This window comes from Micromesistius poutassou, assembly GCF_964030765.1.
Source record: "Micromesistius poutassou genome assembly, chromosome: 12".
In the NCBI taxonomy this organism is placed as follows: domain Eukaryota; kingdom Metazoa; phylum Chordata; class Actinopteri; order Gadiformes; family Gadidae; genus Micromesistius; species Micromesistius poutassou.
The window spans coordinates 17,460,202-17,478,012 of NC_140282.1; the positions used below are offsets into that span (position 1 = coordinate 17,460,202).

General features: G+C 43.5%; 1 protein-coding gene and 1 long non-coding RNA gene across 2 annotated transcripts in view; both read right to left on the reverse strand.

The window, feature by feature from the left end:
• Positions 1 to 73: 73 nt before the first annotated feature.
• LOC311356352 lies at positions 74 to 1,865 on the reverse strand. The gene is made up of 7 exons (XR_014637624.1): positions 1,821 to 1,865; positions 1,630 to 1,696; positions 1,278 to 1,339; positions 950 to 994; positions 617 to 681; positions 317 to 394; positions 74 to 228 (listed from the first exon to the last, which is right to left on the reverse strand). It is a non-coding gene; the product is annotated as an uncharacterized lncRNA (long non-coding RNA).
• A 4,287-nt stretch (positions 1,866 to 6,152) lies between these two features.
• LOC311356590 (paired amphipathic helix protein Sin3a-like) overlaps positions 6,153 to 17,811 on the reverse strand; it is a 17,612-nt gene continuing 5,953 nt past the window's right edge. The window contains exons 8-19 of the mRNA XM_084476373.1: positions 17,739 to 17,809; positions 17,161 to 17,371; positions 16,510 to 16,626; positions 15,915 to 16,153; positions 15,303 to 15,486; positions 14,359 to 14,959; positions 12,435 to 12,604; positions 12,140 to 12,313; positions 11,573 to 11,659; positions 11,339 to 11,433; positions 8,693 to 8,888; positions 6,153 to 7,666 (exon numbers count right to left, since the gene is read on the reverse strand). Coding sequence (XP_084332499.1) covers positions 7,448 to 7,666; positions 8,693 to 8,888; positions 11,339 to 11,433; positions 11,573 to 11,659; positions 12,140 to 12,313; positions 12,435 to 12,604; positions 14,359 to 14,959; positions 15,303 to 15,486; positions 15,915 to 16,153; positions 16,510 to 16,626; positions 17,161 to 17,371; positions 17,739 to 17,809 — 2,364 coding nt within the window. The 3' untranslated portion in view covers positions 6,153 to 7,447. The remainder of the gene's footprint in view (positions 7,667 to 8,692; positions 8,889 to 11,338; positions 11,434 to 11,572; positions 11,660 to 12,139; positions 12,314 to 12,434; positions 12,605 to 14,358; positions 14,960 to 15,302; positions 15,487 to 15,914; positions 16,154 to 16,509; positions 16,627 to 17,160; positions 17,372 to 17,738; positions 17,810 to 17,811) is intronic.

Genomic DNA, 17,811 nt, shown 5'->3' on the forward strand with positions numbered 1-17,811 from the left:
TTACTGTATGGGTGAGCACCGAATTGTACATTTCCATATTTAATTCAAGTTAAATAATATAACATCCAAACAATTCGTTTTAAACAAGATTTTATTGTTCAGTCAAGTTTTGCAAACATCCAGACCTCAAATGCAGTTACTGCAGTACAAAAATATTCAGTACAATCAGCTCCATGACAACCCTCTGCCAGCTGGATAAAACTTGCCTCAGAAACTGGTGGAAAGTTTCTGTGAAATAAATGAGGGAATAAACATTAATACCAAGTCAGATGTGGACCAACATAATTATATTGAATGCATAGAATGTATATTATACCGTCTTTCTGCAGTGCTTTGTGCCTTCTGGTGTCTGTACACCCATCAAGATGTTCTACATTTGCCGGGTCCAAACAACCTGGAAAGTGGACGGGTAGAAGCTCGCGTTAGAATACACGGCAGACCTCTTGGGAGGATACAAATGTGGTACATCCAAATAAGTTGCAGCACTTTGACTACAATATATTCAGTTGGTCTCAGATTATGTATGGTTTATACATCAGTTGTTCAGCGTGGTGCATGTTTTCTCATCACAGACTGGTCGTGTTTTAAACAAAAACGGGTTTACAAGAATTCTTACTGGCATTAGTAAGAGATCGGGCATCTTGTCCATCTAGCACTCCATGGGCATCACTGGATTGTCTCCTGTGGTGAATAATAATAAAAATTATATATACATATATTTTAAAAAACAATTCAAAATACACATTTGTACTAGTATAAATCACTGCCAGTGTTGACATTGCAAATATATTAAATGATTCTAATTTTATCAGCAGCTGATTAAATCATGGTTGGTCTCAGATTATGTATGGTTTATACATCACTAGTTCAGCGTGGTGCATGTTTTTTCATCACCGACCATACCACTTCATAAGAGGGATAGTTAATTATACAATCAGCTGGATGTTACCTGTGGACCAGGAACAAGCTTCACACAAAAGGTCTGCATCTTCGGCTGTGGTGAAACAATTTAAGAGATTAGTAAAAACACATGATGGAAAGTGACTTTAATGTCAAATTAACATTTTGCCTCTGTCGTCAAGGGTATTTTGTTAATGATTTCTACAAAAGCTCAAGTTTTACAAGTGAATAATAATTGCCGTTGCTATTTGAAGGCCTCAGAAAGAAATGGGATATACATCACTAGTTCAGCGTGGTGCATGTTTTTTCATCACAGACCATACCAAGTTTTAAGTGCGATTAGTCCAGTAAATAAGCATAAGAGCAAGGCTACGTACCAGACGGGCCTGCTTCATCAGCGATACAAGCTTCACACAGAACGTCTCCAACTCATTGGCTGCTGTAAAACAATTTGCACAGCAGGATTAGTCTAAACGCTTTATTGGAAAGTCCCTTCGACATATTTTATTCCCAAATTGTGAACACGCTAAACATTTGACCCAACAATGGCATTTGGACTAACGTTAGGACTTATAATACAACTTGTTCAGTAAGCAATATGTTGTCGTCTCAGATAGTAATGAGTTATACATCAAGCTCTCAGCGTGGTGCATGTTTTCTCTTCATCGACTCCACAGAAAAGGTGGTGGTATAAGGCATATGTTGAATATTTTATTTTTTTCTCCTCACCGGAACGACTTGACTCGCGCCAGCATGGGCCACCATGGTTGCTTCATATGCATCCCTGGATAGTTTACTAGAGGTGCGGGGGGGAGTCACAATTTACTCACAGGGTACTTCACAACATATATTGCAATTATAATACCGGTATTACAAAGTATAAAGACAAGACTAAAAGTGGTTTGAAACCGACTACGCACCTCATCTCCACACGTGTCCTGCCGGACGTGCGGTTGTAGAAGAAGAGGTAGAAAGGAAGTGCATCACCGTATATATACGTGCATTTAACAGACAAAATAAAAGCCCCCTAAGGACTTCCAAAACAAAGGACTACGAGGTAATCGTACTATTTAATCTAAAACAAAAGTAGGCCTTTTCAGATATCTTACCTATTTTTTTTTCAAGTGACACTGCATCAGCAATGTACATTTAATATTAATTTTTACAAAGGCACATTTCCCTTTGAATGCCCCCAAACGGTAGACGGCGCTGCTATCAGTCTCAAGCACAACATTGCGTGTCGGGTGGCGAAGTCCCGCCCTTTCCGGTAGACCCCCATGGGACCTATGAGATCGTAAAATATGAATGGGTTTCAAATGCAGAAAAGTAATTATTTTATGGTCCCAGTCTTTATATGCTAAGGTAGATTTCTGACCAGACAAAATCCGGGGACATTTTGGGTTCAGCGGTGTAAAAACCTCCAAAAATGTAGTGTTTTGACACTGCCCTTCCCCTGGCGGACGGGATTGTTGAGGGGGGGGGGGGGGGGGGGCACTTCATACGTCATACTTGTCAGGGAGGAGGGAGTCCTCGCAACCAATCACAACCTAACGTGATGTTCATTTCACGCGTTATTTCATTGGTCTATAAAACTAAATCGCTGGCGAAGTTCAGCCCATCTCGACGACAACTTTTTGGTTTGACCGTGATAAAGAGTTTGTTTGCTGGAGTTATTGATTCATTTTGTTTAGGATTTTGTATAAATATTCGATATTTATTATTATTTTCATTCTTACTTGCTCGTAGAAGGCCACCGACCTCCGTGGACGAGCTCTGGTGCCACTGTCGGCGAAGACAAACTATGGCAAACTACGTTGCCGTTGCTATGCAACCTTGACTGGGAGCGTCGTGACGTCCTGTCTGCATAACGCTTCTTCATAATAGTTCACTACTTTAACGGCCCCGACGATCCAAAACCCAAGTGGAAACCAGATGGAAAAAGGTTCTAGTTGAAAACGTGACGCAGCTTTTACTCCATCGCCACCTACAGAGTTTGTTATGGACCATCATTCAAAAACCCCATGTTATTTCCCATTGACATTTGGGAGCCTCGGGTCCTTCAGAGGTCTACGGGGCATCTCGCCCGGGGGTGGGGTCAAGTCCACGCGTCACATCTCTCATGCGGTTCTCGTCCCTAAAATTTCCAAAAATAAATGGTTTAAATATATATTGTTGTGTTAACATTTAATTTACTAAAAATGCGTTAAAACACGTCCATCTCGAAGACGAGTTCGTTCAGAATCAGCTGCTTATCGCAGGTCGACTGACTCGATGTCCTTCTCATACACTCCCGTAGCGTCACACTGCATTTGAAGCTCAGCGTCCATCCACTTCAATGGGGCTGCATAGAACAGCTTTTTTTAGTGCGTCGAAAGTCGACGGTCATTGGATAATGCTGCGATTATGTCCCTCCCACGGACGCTCAGCGTCTCTGGGTGTGAATGGAGGAGTGGGCTGGCCTGGACGCTGGGCTTCTGCGTGATGATTGGAGGGTTTGCGAAAGACTGAGTTACCGTTTGAGTGACAGCGAGTTTGAACTATAAAAGGTCGCAGGAGCTCTCTTCAGTCCTCCAGATTTTGCAAGCGAGTCGAAAGACAAACTGCAACCAATTTCTTTATATTTGCTTGGCGAAATTGCTTGACAATTTTCACCGTACATTTCGTACACTTATACATCCATTTCCTTGTTTCAGTTTAACATAATTCCCACATTTCCTTGTTCAAGTTTAATATCGTTTTGGTAGTTGGCCATCACTTTGATTCAGGGAGCCTGAGGTCTGAACTTCAAGTCCTGTATTCAGATCAGGACTTGCAGGGTGGCAGGGGAAAGCTGTGTGATTTCTTGGTGTTCCTTAAAGACATGGAGTTGGACAGTGCAATGCCTCAGCTTTACAAACTGTTCTCATTAGTGGCAACAATTGGAGCTACATCTGCAGGTGTAGAAAGGAGCTTCTCCTGTTTAAAGTGGCTCAAGTCCTACACCCATAACACAATGGGCCAAGGCCGTTTAAGCAGCCTAGCTCTGCTGGCCATTGAGAGGACACTGGTCAAGTCACTGGAGAATACAGCTAGTTGGTATGACAGGGTCACAGAGCATTTCCTTGAAAAGGAACATAATTTACATATACATAAATTGACAATTTATATGATGTAGGCCGAAAATGAGCTTCCCCTCTTTGAAAGACCAGCAGGGCGCCACTGGCGCACAGGCAGTCACAGAGCTAGCGAACCTAGGTCTTAGATCTAATAAGTTATGCTTTTTACAACAAGCTTTTTGATGGAAAAGTGGTGTTTAATTTTCATAATCTTTGTTTAGTGAACGCATAAAACCGTCAGTTTGTAAGCAAAATCTATCATTACGATCTTTTAGATCGAAATGGGCGTGGCCTGTCACTAAAATGGCAACAGTTCATAGACGCAATGTTTGATTTGAGCGGGACCGACTCAGTGGCCGTTGGGGACCAAAGTTCCAACTGCTCAAGTGAAATGAAGTCGATTGGCAAAACAACATGGCCGCCATAGGCTAAAAATCGTCAAATTTGAACAATCTTCCACTCTGCGGAGACCGTAATAGGAAATTCACAGGACACGTGTAGACTGGTGCCTGTAGCTCACATACCAAAAATCGTGTTTGTCATGTTTGTAGCGCCCCCTACAGGAAATTTAAAAAGCAGCCCCTGCGCCACGTTTCACCAATATGTATGAAACTAGGTAGGCACGTATAAGGTGCCATGACCTACAGAAAAGCCTCTTGGACCCATGCCCCAAAACCCACAGGAAGTCGGCTATTTTCATTTTCACTCTCGGCGGCCATTTTCACTTTTTCGCCTTGTATTTGAATGAACTCCTCCTAGGGAATGTATCAGATCTGCTTCAAAAATGGTCAGTGCAGTCATAAAATGTTGCTGAATGAACGCTCTTCAATTTATGACTGTACGTAGAAGGGCGTGTCCGTGGCGTGCCGTCAAAGTTGGCCGTTTTGAATTCCGTGGCCTTGTATTTGAATGAACTCCTCCTAGGGAATTATTCAGATCTGCTTCAAAACTGGACAGTACACTTGAATAATGCTGCTGAATGAACGCCGTGCTATTTGTGACTGTACGTTGAAGGGCGTGTCCGTGGCTCAGGCTTGGCACCTTAAACGCTGCTCGCAGCTTCAATTTTCTGTATGTCCCACGTTGGTCATTTGTGTGTAAGGAGTGCAAGTATGGAATTTACCAAAATGTACTCATACTTAAGAATGTGTGTAAACATAAGCACAGCTCTGACCATGAGTAAGAATCTAGTGGTAGAATAGCGATATTACAAGCAAAAGAGCAAAGCATGTCAGGAGTGTCAATGTATGCATGAAGCAATCAACATCCACATTATTATTATTATTATGTTTATGTCCCGTGTTTCCTTTAATTAGAAAACATTAAATTACTCCTTTGTCTAATTTGAAACAGACAAATTGGTGTCAAACCCTATAAAATACAGCTATGAAAAAGGGTTTAAATGTAGTGAATCTAGTGGTAGTGGCTTATCTTGCGTTAATGGAAGACTTGGCAAACTGCTCTCCACAGGGAGCGCGCTTTCAAAGACGGCGCTGATCTGCTCGGCGGGTTGCAGACGTCTCACGTCTGTGGGCTGTGACTCCCGACCCAACTGAATTAACTGCATCAGTCACTTTTTCCCAATGCAGCAAGCTTTCTTTTATCTGTAATGCCTCCTGCACTAAGTTAGCCAAAAAGTAACTTTTGGTTTGATTCAACCTCGTTAATGAGCGTTTCCATTTTAGTGTTGGAGAAGTTTTATTTTCTTCGCTCTCTTTGCCATTATAGCGGTGAGTGGGAGAACACATTCTCATGGTTGATAAAGGGACGCGCTGTGACCGCATCCTCATCTTCAAACCGCTTATACGGGGTTGGATTGCGGGGGTAGCAGCTCCAGCAGGGGGCCCCAGACTTCTCTTTCCTTGGTAAGGAAAGGGAAGTCTGTGACCATATATGGTTAATTGGAGGCGTTTCTGAATGCAAATGGTCTGAGTGTGAACACGCATGGTACTTAAGAACAGGTGGGATTTATCAAGATTCATTACTTACTGATGTGCGTACGATTGCCTTACGCACGTTTGATAAGATTTTTGTTGTACTTAAGCACATCCTAAATTTCATTCGTAAGAGAGAATTTAGATCCTTTTCTACGCACGGTTGATAAATGAGGCCCCTGGTCTCCAGCACCTGGTTGGAGATCACTGGCATAATCTTACATTGTGTTGTCTACCATAACCAAAAGCTATATACACATTTATTAAAATGGACAGCCAAGGGTACAGCAATAAGAAATATTTGATATCCCCTGTTCTGAGGGGAAAATGACATTCATGTTTGACCCTACCAAAACGCATACAAAATAGTAGACTCCTTCTACAACCTTTAGTCTGATTATTGCTTGCTTCGTTTCTTGCTGAGGATGTACGGAGTACAATGATTCATTCACATATAGGCCTACTGCACCAGTCTTCCTATTATACTTCCCTGACAATGCTTCAGATATTAAAAACCAAAACTAAATGTATGCGGTGTGAGACCAGTTATCATTGCAACCAGAAGCCAAAAAGAATAGACTGGCAGTACTGGTCAAATAGTTGCTAACGTTTAAAATACAGACATACACTTTCAAAAGCATATATTGTTGCTTGGCTACATTCACAGTTTGTGAAATCTCTAAACAAACTTGTGAATCACTGGAGGGAGAAAGAATATGTGGTCATTTAACAGTGCCTTAAAAGTGTAGAATGTCAACATCAAGAAATAAAAAAAAATATCCTTCTAAAAGGCCAAGAGAAAAGGTTCACTCGATAGAACACAAAGGACAATAATCATGAACAACCTTTGGTCAAAGTTAAAATTATGTATATACGATGCTCACAAACACGTATCTTAAAATTGGTACCACGGTTGTTGTGGTTTGCTATGCATCAATAACTCATAAATCAGACCTTACGTACAAACTATTTTCACAAAGTGTTTGTTCAGTCAACACTAACGGTCCTTGACTAGCTATGTGACCAGTAGTAAAACCGTCACAGGTTGCGATATTTTGACCAGGTAAAATAAGTTTCATATCCTAATACAAAAAACAGGTAAACAGCTGTACAAGACTCTAACGGTGTAGGTGAAATGTTTTAAAGTGGTGGTTCTTAAAAACAATATGGGTTCGGCCTCAGGGTTGAGTTTATTTCCCATACTCCAGATTCATCCATCCATCCACCAAGAGCTTTCATTCGTCTGTTTAGCCACGTTACAATAACAAACTCCATGGATTACTAAGTACCTCAGGGTTGGGTTGGGGGAGGGATCTCTCTATATATATATATATTGAACACCATAACAAATCAAAAAATATTTCACAGGTAGGCACCAAAGCAAGATTCTTTCCAAATTAAAATACCGTGGAGAAAAGAGCTGACCGACTAAACACAAAGTCAGAGAGTCCAGGCAAAGGACCCCTGAAGACTTGGACATGCGGTGGCAGTTTGTCGTGTCCAAGCTGGTGTCGCGGGCTACACTGGTGCATACTTGACGCAGTACTTGTTAACGCCGACATAATGGAGCACCTCTGTCGTGCATGTGGTGTTGCAGGGCAGCAGACCCTCACTTCGCTCGCCCATAAGCCAACCGCAGTTCTCTGCCGCCATCTCCCCGGTCACGTGGTCCCTGGCCCAGCAGTCCAGCCAGGCCCGGAACCGCCTGTGCAGGCGAGTGTTAACACGCTCTTGGGACTGAAGTAGAGAGTAAAAACAGCAGGTCAGACGGGAGACGCAGTGAGACAGTTATGCAATATTGCATCACAATGTAGACGCACTAATCTTGGATCCAAAAGTTTGACAATGCTATGGCCGATCTTCAGGAACCAGAAGGCGTGAGGGGCGGAGTTATGCATTGTTTCCTGTTTTGTTGTGAGGAGATATTTGGAAGATTATATATATATATATATATATATATATGTATTCTATATATATATATATATATATATATATATAATCTTCCAAAGATAAACCTAAGGCTTGAATGGAAGTTTCAGAAGATGATTTTAACAAATATATGACTTACTACTAGGTTGATTTTAACTTTTACAGATACTTTGTCTAAGAATGTTGGTGTCTGGACATGACGTTTTAGCTTCTCTTCCAACAGGCTATGGGAAAAGATTTGTTTACCAAATTGCTGTTGGCAAATGAGGCATATTGACAATGGGGAGTTAACTAAAACAATTGCTTTTCCTCAGTCATATTCAGGTGGTTTCCAGTAGAGACCCATGGAACACAAATCTGCAGATCCCTGACCAAGGTAACATGTTTGGTCTAAATAAATTGAATAATGAAAGCAAATGTATTCTGATTTGTGTGACTACAGAAGCTACAGCTAATGTAAGAATGCAGTACGTTTGTGTACTCTAGGCTGTGCGACGAGAATAACAATTCATAAAAACCTGCTCATGTTTCTGCATACTCTTGGCAGCATTATCACAGTTTAAGCAACATACTGCATCTCTATGAGGAGAAATCACCCCATATGCATGGTGACTAAATGATGATTCTGGATGTGGGTAATTGAGGGTTCTGATAACTAGATTAGCAGCCATGACGCATGCAGCGCCAGTAAATAGGGGGGTGACGATGAAACACAGATATCGAGGATGAAACACACACTAAAGAGTTAACTTCAGAGTTAAGGTTCAACATGCTCACTCCAAATAGGACTCCCGAAGGCAAAAAATACTGAACAAAAACTTTGCTCAGACCCACCTGGTGCGCCCGCGTGAGCGCTGTGTGCCTGTACATGTAGTCTTCGGACTTGCAGACGTACACCATCTTGTAGGAGTTGAGCTTGAACATGCACTCCATCTTGGGGGCCTGGGGGCCATCAGAGGGCCCCTTGGTGATCCTCCCCTTCTGCAGAAGCTCCCATCCGCGCTGGCACTTGCGTATTCTCCTCAGGTTCCTGGGGGGCCACAACAGAGAAGAGGGCCATGGGTATACCATGAGAGAGAGCCAAAGAGAGAGAAAAAAAAAAAAAAATGAAACAAAGGGAAAACCAACCACTGCCCACTATCCCCACAAGCTTATTTTTTTTAATTTCATCAGGTTTACAGGGAAAGTTCACACAAATTTCTAGAAATGTGTCGGCCGAAAGCGTTGGGGTTCACTCACAGTACACACATAATGTTCAACTTGATTTGACAGGTATAACATAAATACACATGTTGTAAAATTTGAGAGGACTGTCCCTTTAAACAAGTGTTTTCTTGATACCCATGCATAGCACTCACCGAATAAAAGAATTAGATAAGGAGTCAAGTCATTCGTGGGAATTGTGGATCTATAAGAGCAGCAGAGGCAGCAGGAGTAGTCATTCTTTACAGTGCACGTCCGTTCCACATCCACATAGTGATTTGCATGTTAAGTTCTACAGATGCTTGAAAAATATATTTTGTTTTTTTCAAAAAAAGCTAAAGGGGGGGGAAAATATCCAGATTTTGGTGCAGGCATTTCCAAAATAAAAGCATTATGCATCCTGCTTGAATGAAAGTTTTAAATTTGTACTTACCCCAGAGGGCACAGTTGAGCGAGGACTGAAACCATGAAGCATATTTTTTTTTTTGCATTCAGGGCTCCACTTAAAAGACACGTCAGTGAGGCCAATGTCATAAATATACGACACACAACAGGTTGTATCTGAAAATAAATATTTTGTATGCCACTGATGCAAGATATACACTAAAAAGATTCTGATGTGCGCACACTTTCACCAACAATGATTTAGAGCGTTGTGATCATGCGATGAAAACCGTGGCGGAAACTTCTAGAACTTATAAATTATTATTCTACCAAACGCTTGAAAATATTGTTGTGGAGCAGATTGTCTTTGGACTTGTTGCGCTGCTGACATCTCATAGATTTGAAAATGGGAAGGAAAGGACCACAATATGGACCAATGACCAAACAACCACCACATTAATGCAATGGGTTAAAGTGGGCAACTTTTTTTTTTGGGTCTTAAAATAATTGATTGGAATGTTTATGGTAATGGACAGCCATCTCAAAAAAAATAATGTTTCACAAGCACTACCAAACACATATAGATGGGTAACTGATGGGCTCAGCCACCCCATGCAATGCTCTGAGCTGTGAGAAAATAAATACACCAAAATATAAAAATACACTTCAGACCACCATTTTATTTACAAGCCCCACTTTGACTGTACATGTGTTGCTGATAATGTGCTTGACCAGGGGTTCTCCTGCGAGTACTCATCTTGTGAACCTGGGAAAAAGCTTCACCCACAACACAAAAAAAAAATCAACCAAAGAAAGAGCTACAAAAAGGGAGTGCACCGAATCCACTGCAAATGATTACACACATAATACTGAATATATGAAACACTCCAAAACAAATGGACATTTAAACATTTACTTTTGTCTGAACAGTGATTATATATGTATATCTATATATGTAGGTCTCACACACAGGACCTGTTCTCATGAATACAAATCACATACAGCAGGCATGATAAAGGTAGAACGTGAATGACTCGTTTGCATTTCCTTTACTTGGGGTCCAGGTTATTATCAGGTCTTTAACGGAGGCTAAGATTCTAATCTCAGGTCTGAGTCACCGTACAAAAGAAACAACCAGTGTGATATAAAATGACAGGAGCTGGAACCCATTTGTTTTGCTTTCAGCTCACGCTTTCCAAACATGTAAAGTTACTTAAGGTATACAATGGAAAAAGTTTTAAATACAACACATTCTGAAGAATCAAAAACCCATCAATTAAATAACTGTCCTTTCAGCTGGAGATCCAATCACTTCATTGAGCCTACGATTTAAAAAAACGTTGCACTCATAAATAAAAAGATCCTGGTAAAAAGGAACCGAGACTAAGCATAAATTAATTCCCTGTTTAAAACGTTGGCTGTATAAAGTGCATTCTTCATGTGTGGCAGAGGTACAAAAGAAAAGGAAAAAAAAGAAACGAAGAAGACACAGGAAAAAAAAACAAAAGAAGCTCTTCAAGTTCACAGCCAACGAGCCTCCTCCCCGACACGACGGGGCAGCCGGGCACTGCAGCGTCTTCACCTCAACGTCAGCAGAAGAGTTACTCTTGTCAAAACACCAGACCCCTCAGCCTACGGCGGCAGGCCCGCATCGAAAACTCGAAACATCGAAAAAAGAGAGGAGGATTCTGGGGGGGGGGGGACCCACGAAATTTGCAATTACTAATATAGGCTTGTGCAAATGTAGCCACGGTTTCTGGCTCGGAAAATGAGCCCGTATTTTGGCAGCTGGTTTGGCTCATCAACAGTGGAATGGCTGTCTTGCTGACTAAACGCCTGAAGGTAGATGGTTTAGGGATGTGTAGACAAGAGGTGACACGGCTGGGGCCTCACCTGGGGAGGAACACGGGTTTCTGGGCCAGGTGCTCCCGCAGCTCTGGGGACGCAGAGGCCGAGTTCAGGTACCGGCCCACGTAGTCCGACCACCTCTGTTTAGTGGAAGCAAAAGAAAGATTTTAAGATTAAAAAAAAAAAACGAAAAAACTGAAATAGTTTAAACACATTTAACAGACAGCCAATGTGTGTTCTGTGTGTGCGCTATTCATCACGATGTTCCAGTAGTCTCACCTCTGCAGGCTCATCAGAGTTATCCTCCTCCGTGTCCAGCAGCTCCAGGGTCAGAGAAACACTTCCCCTGCTCTTCAGAAACATCAGCTGGACAGAACACAAGACACGACATCAGACGGAACGCACACTGGAAGGCACACATCGTCTTCTTTAGCATGTAACTTGATAATCCAGAAATCCAGATTTATTTGGGTCTTGTGAAGTGACATACTGAAGTGGCTTTTCAAAGAGAAGCTTTTTGCTTTGGCTAATTTTTTTTAGATCGAGCTTGAAAGCGCAGACAACATTTATCATATCCCTAATTAACTATGAATTTTGTATGTGCAGTGTGTGTGTCAACGTGATTATGCATCATTTCTGATCGATCTATACAATTATGAACGCACGTTTGTACTGCATCATTTGTGTGTTGTAATGGTGTCTTATACGCCCATATGGGCTTAGGACACTTAAAGAATATCAAATCTTTCCGATTTTTTTTCTTCTTCATAAAAGCTGCAGCATAGCGCAAGCCTGGCGTGTCAGGCTAGCGTAGCAGGGCAACCTGAACAGTTTGGACATTGGTACCTTGAAGCAGTTCTCTTCTGGCATTAGCTGCTCTGCCTTTCGCTGGTAGACCCCCTCTCCGGTGGCCCGCGACGGCTGGCTGGACGTGGCGCCCCCGGTGGCCTTGTTGGCACTCTCGCTGAGGTACAGGTCTGTCACGCGCACACACACGCCGTCGCTCACAATGTGCTGGAGCTGAGAGGAGACGGACACAACCACGGCCCCCCCGTTGTTAGGGACACAATGGCAAGGATATTGTGTGAATGTTGAATGTTAAAGACGTGTCCAACAAATCCATTTTTTTTTTTTTGTTTACCTGTCGTACGATGCTCTGGATCAGCTTGTCCATGGTGAAGGCAGTGTAGGCATGGATGGTAAACATCTCCCGTAGAGTGTCCTCATACTGGCCAGGCTCCATGTTGCCGTCCAGAAGATTTTTTACCATCTCCAAGAACGTAGAGTAGTAGTCCTCCACGTCAACATCCACTGGAAGAGAGAAAGAACCACGTAACAGGATGTTGAAAATGCGGTAACCTGTGTGGGTTTTGGAAAACGTGAGTTGATTCAAGTGTAATTACAACCCGTTAAAGACACAAACAGCTTTAGTGAGCTATAGGCTGAATTAGAAACCTTTTCTCAAGGTGTGAAACATCATCAAAAAGATAAATAGCATCCAAAACATTTCTGTTCTGCTTTACATTTTTCTTTTGAAAACATTGGTTGTCCAATGCAAGGCCAAAAGTCTAGTTACCAGACCATGGAGCCCGGTGTGACCTGCCCCAATATATCACGCAGACTTTACTGTACGTTCACACAAAAAGCGACGGGGCGACGCGACTCCATACAAAGTCAACAAAGATGACTTTTGTCGCTAGAAAAACCTGCGGCAAGATTTGACATGTGGAGCGGCAAGAACGCCCTGGCACGGGCGAGCGCGTTCATAAGGATTCAGTAGTGCGACACGCCGCTTGAGTTGAAATATTTGAACTTTGCCGTGACATTCGCGTGATGACAGCCAATCAGCGTTCACTCCCTGAGCGACGTAACAGCCAATCAGCGTTCAACCGGCCAACCGTTCCCTGCAGTCCAGACGGAGTGAACCGCAGCATTGAGGAGAAGAGAGGAGAGTGATTGTTGCCGTTTGTGATTCCAGGAGGTCTATATTTAATAGGGATGCACGATAACTTTTTTTTTTTACCAATACCGATAACTTTCAGATCCTAAAGGCCGATACTGATAACACACACACATATACATATCAAGGGTGCACGATAATTATCGGGCCGATAACAGAACTTATTACGACATTCCGATAAGTCCGATATCATGACGAATAGCCCTGATAACATAGCCTATATAATTTCAGTGCCCCGCTCCCACTAACGCTAAATGAAAGGTCTTATCGTAACCCTAAAAGTACACATCATAAAATCAATTACAATACATGAGTTCACAGCTGCACGCGTAGGTTACACCTTTCCTGCTGTCGGCTCCCAGACCGTAGTCGAGGAGCACAGGGGAGACGTCGATGTTCTCTCGGGGGTACCACCCTTCACTTTGACCGGCAGTGGGTCTGCTTATAGGTCGGAATATGGTCGGAATGAAGCGGCCGCCGATTATTGAAAGGCTGTGTACTTCATTCTTAGTTTCACTAACTTTACAGTACACGTTGGCACAGAGACAACCAGACTCGTTCATTACTTCACTAAACTGACACACGCAACCGCTCGCTCTCCTCGCTCGTCCACTCACACACCCACTGCCATTCTCGCGCACACACATACGCTAACTCTCGTAACACTTATTATTGAACAGTTAGCTGAACATTATAGGGTCCTGGCCTTCCACTCCCTGTTTTCTCAGTTAAACAAAGAAATCAACTACATTTGTCCCAGTGTTTGTTGTTTTGTTAGATGTGAAATTAAGCAAAAAAACGACTTTCTCCGGTAACACAGTCGTTTGCGACCCCTTTCTTATTCGTCGTTTCTTCTATTTGTCTGTAACTCATGCTCCAATCTTTCATCGATCGATACGGATGTTGTGGATGCAACAGAATATATGATGCATCGCTGCTGCAACATTTAAGATGATCGCACGACAATGATAAAACAAAACTGAGACACCGCGACCAGGCGACAAATGTGGCGTTTGGTGTGAACGCACCGTTAGAATGAGCACAAAACCGCCCGTACCTCCCCCCTAACGGGGACGGCAGGCTGGTGGCCAGCTTCCACACTTACTGGGCTCCTTCATTCTCAGCTGGACGGCCGGATTCTCGCTCTTCTCCCGCTTCAGGCCCAGGACCTCCCTCTCCCAGTCGCGCTCGCCGGCGTCCTCCTCTATTTGCTTCTCCGCCTGGCCGTAGATGCGCAACAGTCGCGAGCACAGCATCTGGTGGAGCCGCAGGAAGATGTACCAGTTGTTGTTGCCGTACAACAGGTTGTAGGCATCGTCCAGTCCCCTCAGCTTCTGGGCCCCGGTGCTGCCGAAGAGCAACTTGGACTTGCCGACTCCGTCCCCCGGCAGGCCGTTGTGCTTCTTGACACCCTCGCGGTCCGCCACCGCCGCCGCCGCCGCCTCCTCTTCGTCCTCGTCCTCGTCCTCTTCCTCGTCGTCCTCGTCTTCCTCCGCGTCGGAGAGCTCGCCGCGCTGGGCGAACAGCATGTCGGGCACGAAGTGGTGGATGATCTGCTTGATCTTGTACTTGTCCTCTTTCTGGATGCCCGCCTGTCGCTTGACGTGGTGGATGATCAGCGAGGCGGCGTCCTCCAGGATTTGGCTATCCTCGTAAGGCAGAGTGAGGTGGGGGCCACTCGTCTCTTCCGACGTCCGCTCCTGTCGCTGCCCAACACAGGGGGGGAAGAGAGGAAAACAACGCATGAGCCGAGGCTATGAGAGATGTGTCTGTGAAGAAACCATTAATAATCACATACTAATATATTGTGCATGTGCCAAATGAAAGGTGATCGTAAGTCAGTCATGACAAAAGTGATGGACAAAAAACGTTATCGAACAGGATTATAAAAGAAACCCATTTGTATCATGAACCACCTTTGGACAGTAGGTTTGTGTTCTACAAACACAATAGCGCATGGAGTATTTTATGGCTTGTTTTACGATTACGAGAAGCTATTATTTGCTGTCCCTTAGCATGGCAAGTCAATTTGTACCGAAAAGTTCTTACCTCATCATACAGCATCTCAATCTCACTAAGCAACGTCTTTGAACGGAACACCTTGGTGTCGTTCTGCTTGAAGTTGACGCCCTGGTGGTCAAGAGACTTCAGGTAATACTTCTCGTTTTGCTCCCTCCAGATCTTGTTGAAACCCCTTTGGGCTTCCCTCCATTCATCCTCCTTCATCTTTAACCTGGACAGAGAAAGACAAAGATATTCAACAACGCTCACAAAGACAATACACTCACACTCGTGACAACTATTTAACTGACCTTTACAAATCCTAACAGGCCACACCATTAGAAAGAATAAAGGAGGAGTTTTCTCAGGTCCTTTTCTCGACATGCATCTAGCCCTGATTAGAACTACAACTCAAGCATAGCACTGATAAGAACAACTACAATTTGAGCAAGTCTACCAGCAATTAAAATAACGACACCGTGAGTCTAGCAGTGCCAAGAAGAACTTCAGCGCGAGTCTATCCACGATCAAAATAACTACAACACGAGTCTAGCATTGCTGAGAAGAAGAAGAACTACAGCACATCGTCTTCAAACGCCTGCCACGCGGTCGCAGGGTGGTCATGGCGGTAACGCCCCCCCCACCCCCCCACAGACTGACCTCTTGAGCACGATGGGGACACACACGGCGGGGCTCTTCTTGAGCCCGTCGATGATGTCCAGGGCCTTGTCCCCGTATATCCTCTGGATGGCCTTGCGGTGGATGACCTCGGAGCAGCCGCCCATGGTGTTGTCCAGCCGGAAGCGCAGCTGCTCCTCCGCAGACATCCGCGACATGCGCCGCTGCATCGTCTCCAGCGCCCGTATCGTGGCGAGGTTGGTCTCCAGCACCACGTCCATCTGTCGTTACAGGGCCAGGGGGAAAAAAACCCATGATGAAGCGTGTAGCGCACACACACACACACACACACACACACAAGTTGTATTCATTAAACGTCATCAGTTTATTGTAAGATTCAAATGAAAAAGGCACATGCCCTGTATTTAACAGATGTAGACATCGGTTTTCTAGAAAGCCATTTTTAACTGGTAATAAAAAAGGATGCCGATGAAGCAAATTGTAACACTCGCTCAAACGCTGTGGTCACGTTATTTATTGAAATTATGTTAATCAGCAGGGGCAATGCTTAGCAACGATTAACAACTATAGTTTCATGACGGTATCCATACAGCATTGGTGTGTTGATGAGCCTCACCTCAAACCGTTCGTCCTCACACCTGTAGATATGCTCCTCATACTGAGTCTTTTTGGAACTGACAAATGTTGAATCCTCGGACCAAGACGGGAAGGAGACCCATGTGTCGTTCAGAACCTGCAGTGACACATCAGCATGTTAGAAATAACAGGACATTGTTGTTCTCAACTGTTGTTGCTTGTACAAAATTGAAACACTTGTTTATCTTGCCCAGCACGTCAAGTGCTATGGAAAATGGTATTATTTATTGGATTTTCTTTTCTTAAATGACCAACCTATTGTACTAAAAAGGTAATATAGGTAAGATTTGGCAGCTTTTACTTGAGTATAATTTGTTAGTTGCTGGTAGTGAGTGGAATTCGCTGTGAGAATATCTGTTTCGAGATGAGTGGGCCTGCCTGCATTATGAGCTTATTCTGATTTTAGACTGCCATCTCCACATTTCTGACCAATCAGGGCATTTCTTCCCTTGAATTTACAGGAATTCCACCTTGCCCGTCAATCACCGATGCATGAAATGCAACACTTCTCATTGGCAGAGAAACGTTGGAAGGGGACATTTTTGGGGGTCGCGGACTCCTGCTCTCTCTCGTTACAACTCTTCGATCTCTCGATCTTCTTAACATTGTGGTTTGTGTTGTGAAGGCTGACCTCTCTGCACAGCTGGGTCCTGCCTGTGCACTTGGGTTGCTGGTAGCTCTTGGGCAGTGCTCTGTAGCTGGAGCCTAGTCTCTTGCAGGAAGCATAGTCTATCTCCATCGCAATGCCCTCTGTAGCCCGCTCCTTGGGGAAGCTCTCCACATGGCTGGACTCACGGTAGCCCAGGAAGTTCTTGAACCAAGTAAAAAGCTCTGGGAATTTCCTGTCGGTCAAAATGAGATGAGAAGCGACAGTACTTCATTATTTCTAGATAAATATCATATTCTGACTTGATTGTGACTTGATCTAGACGTGAATGTGAGAGTTATTAAACATTAGATGCTGGCATGGAATTAAGAAAGTTACTCATACAGGTATCCTATCTATTACTTACAGAATTATTATAAGCATAAATCAAATCCATTATAGATACAGTAATAATCATTAAAAAAAAATTTTTTCTTACAAACGTTTTTTTAATCACCACTATTTTTTATTCTACTAAATAATTCATACTACACAGCGATGACCCTGCATATTGGACCATGAAACGTGGACCACCTTGGTTATTGCCAGTGTAATGAACTCACCCAAGGAAGGGAATAACCAACTGCACCAGTTCAGCACGGGATATCACTTCCTGGTTGAAGATGAGGAGGCAGC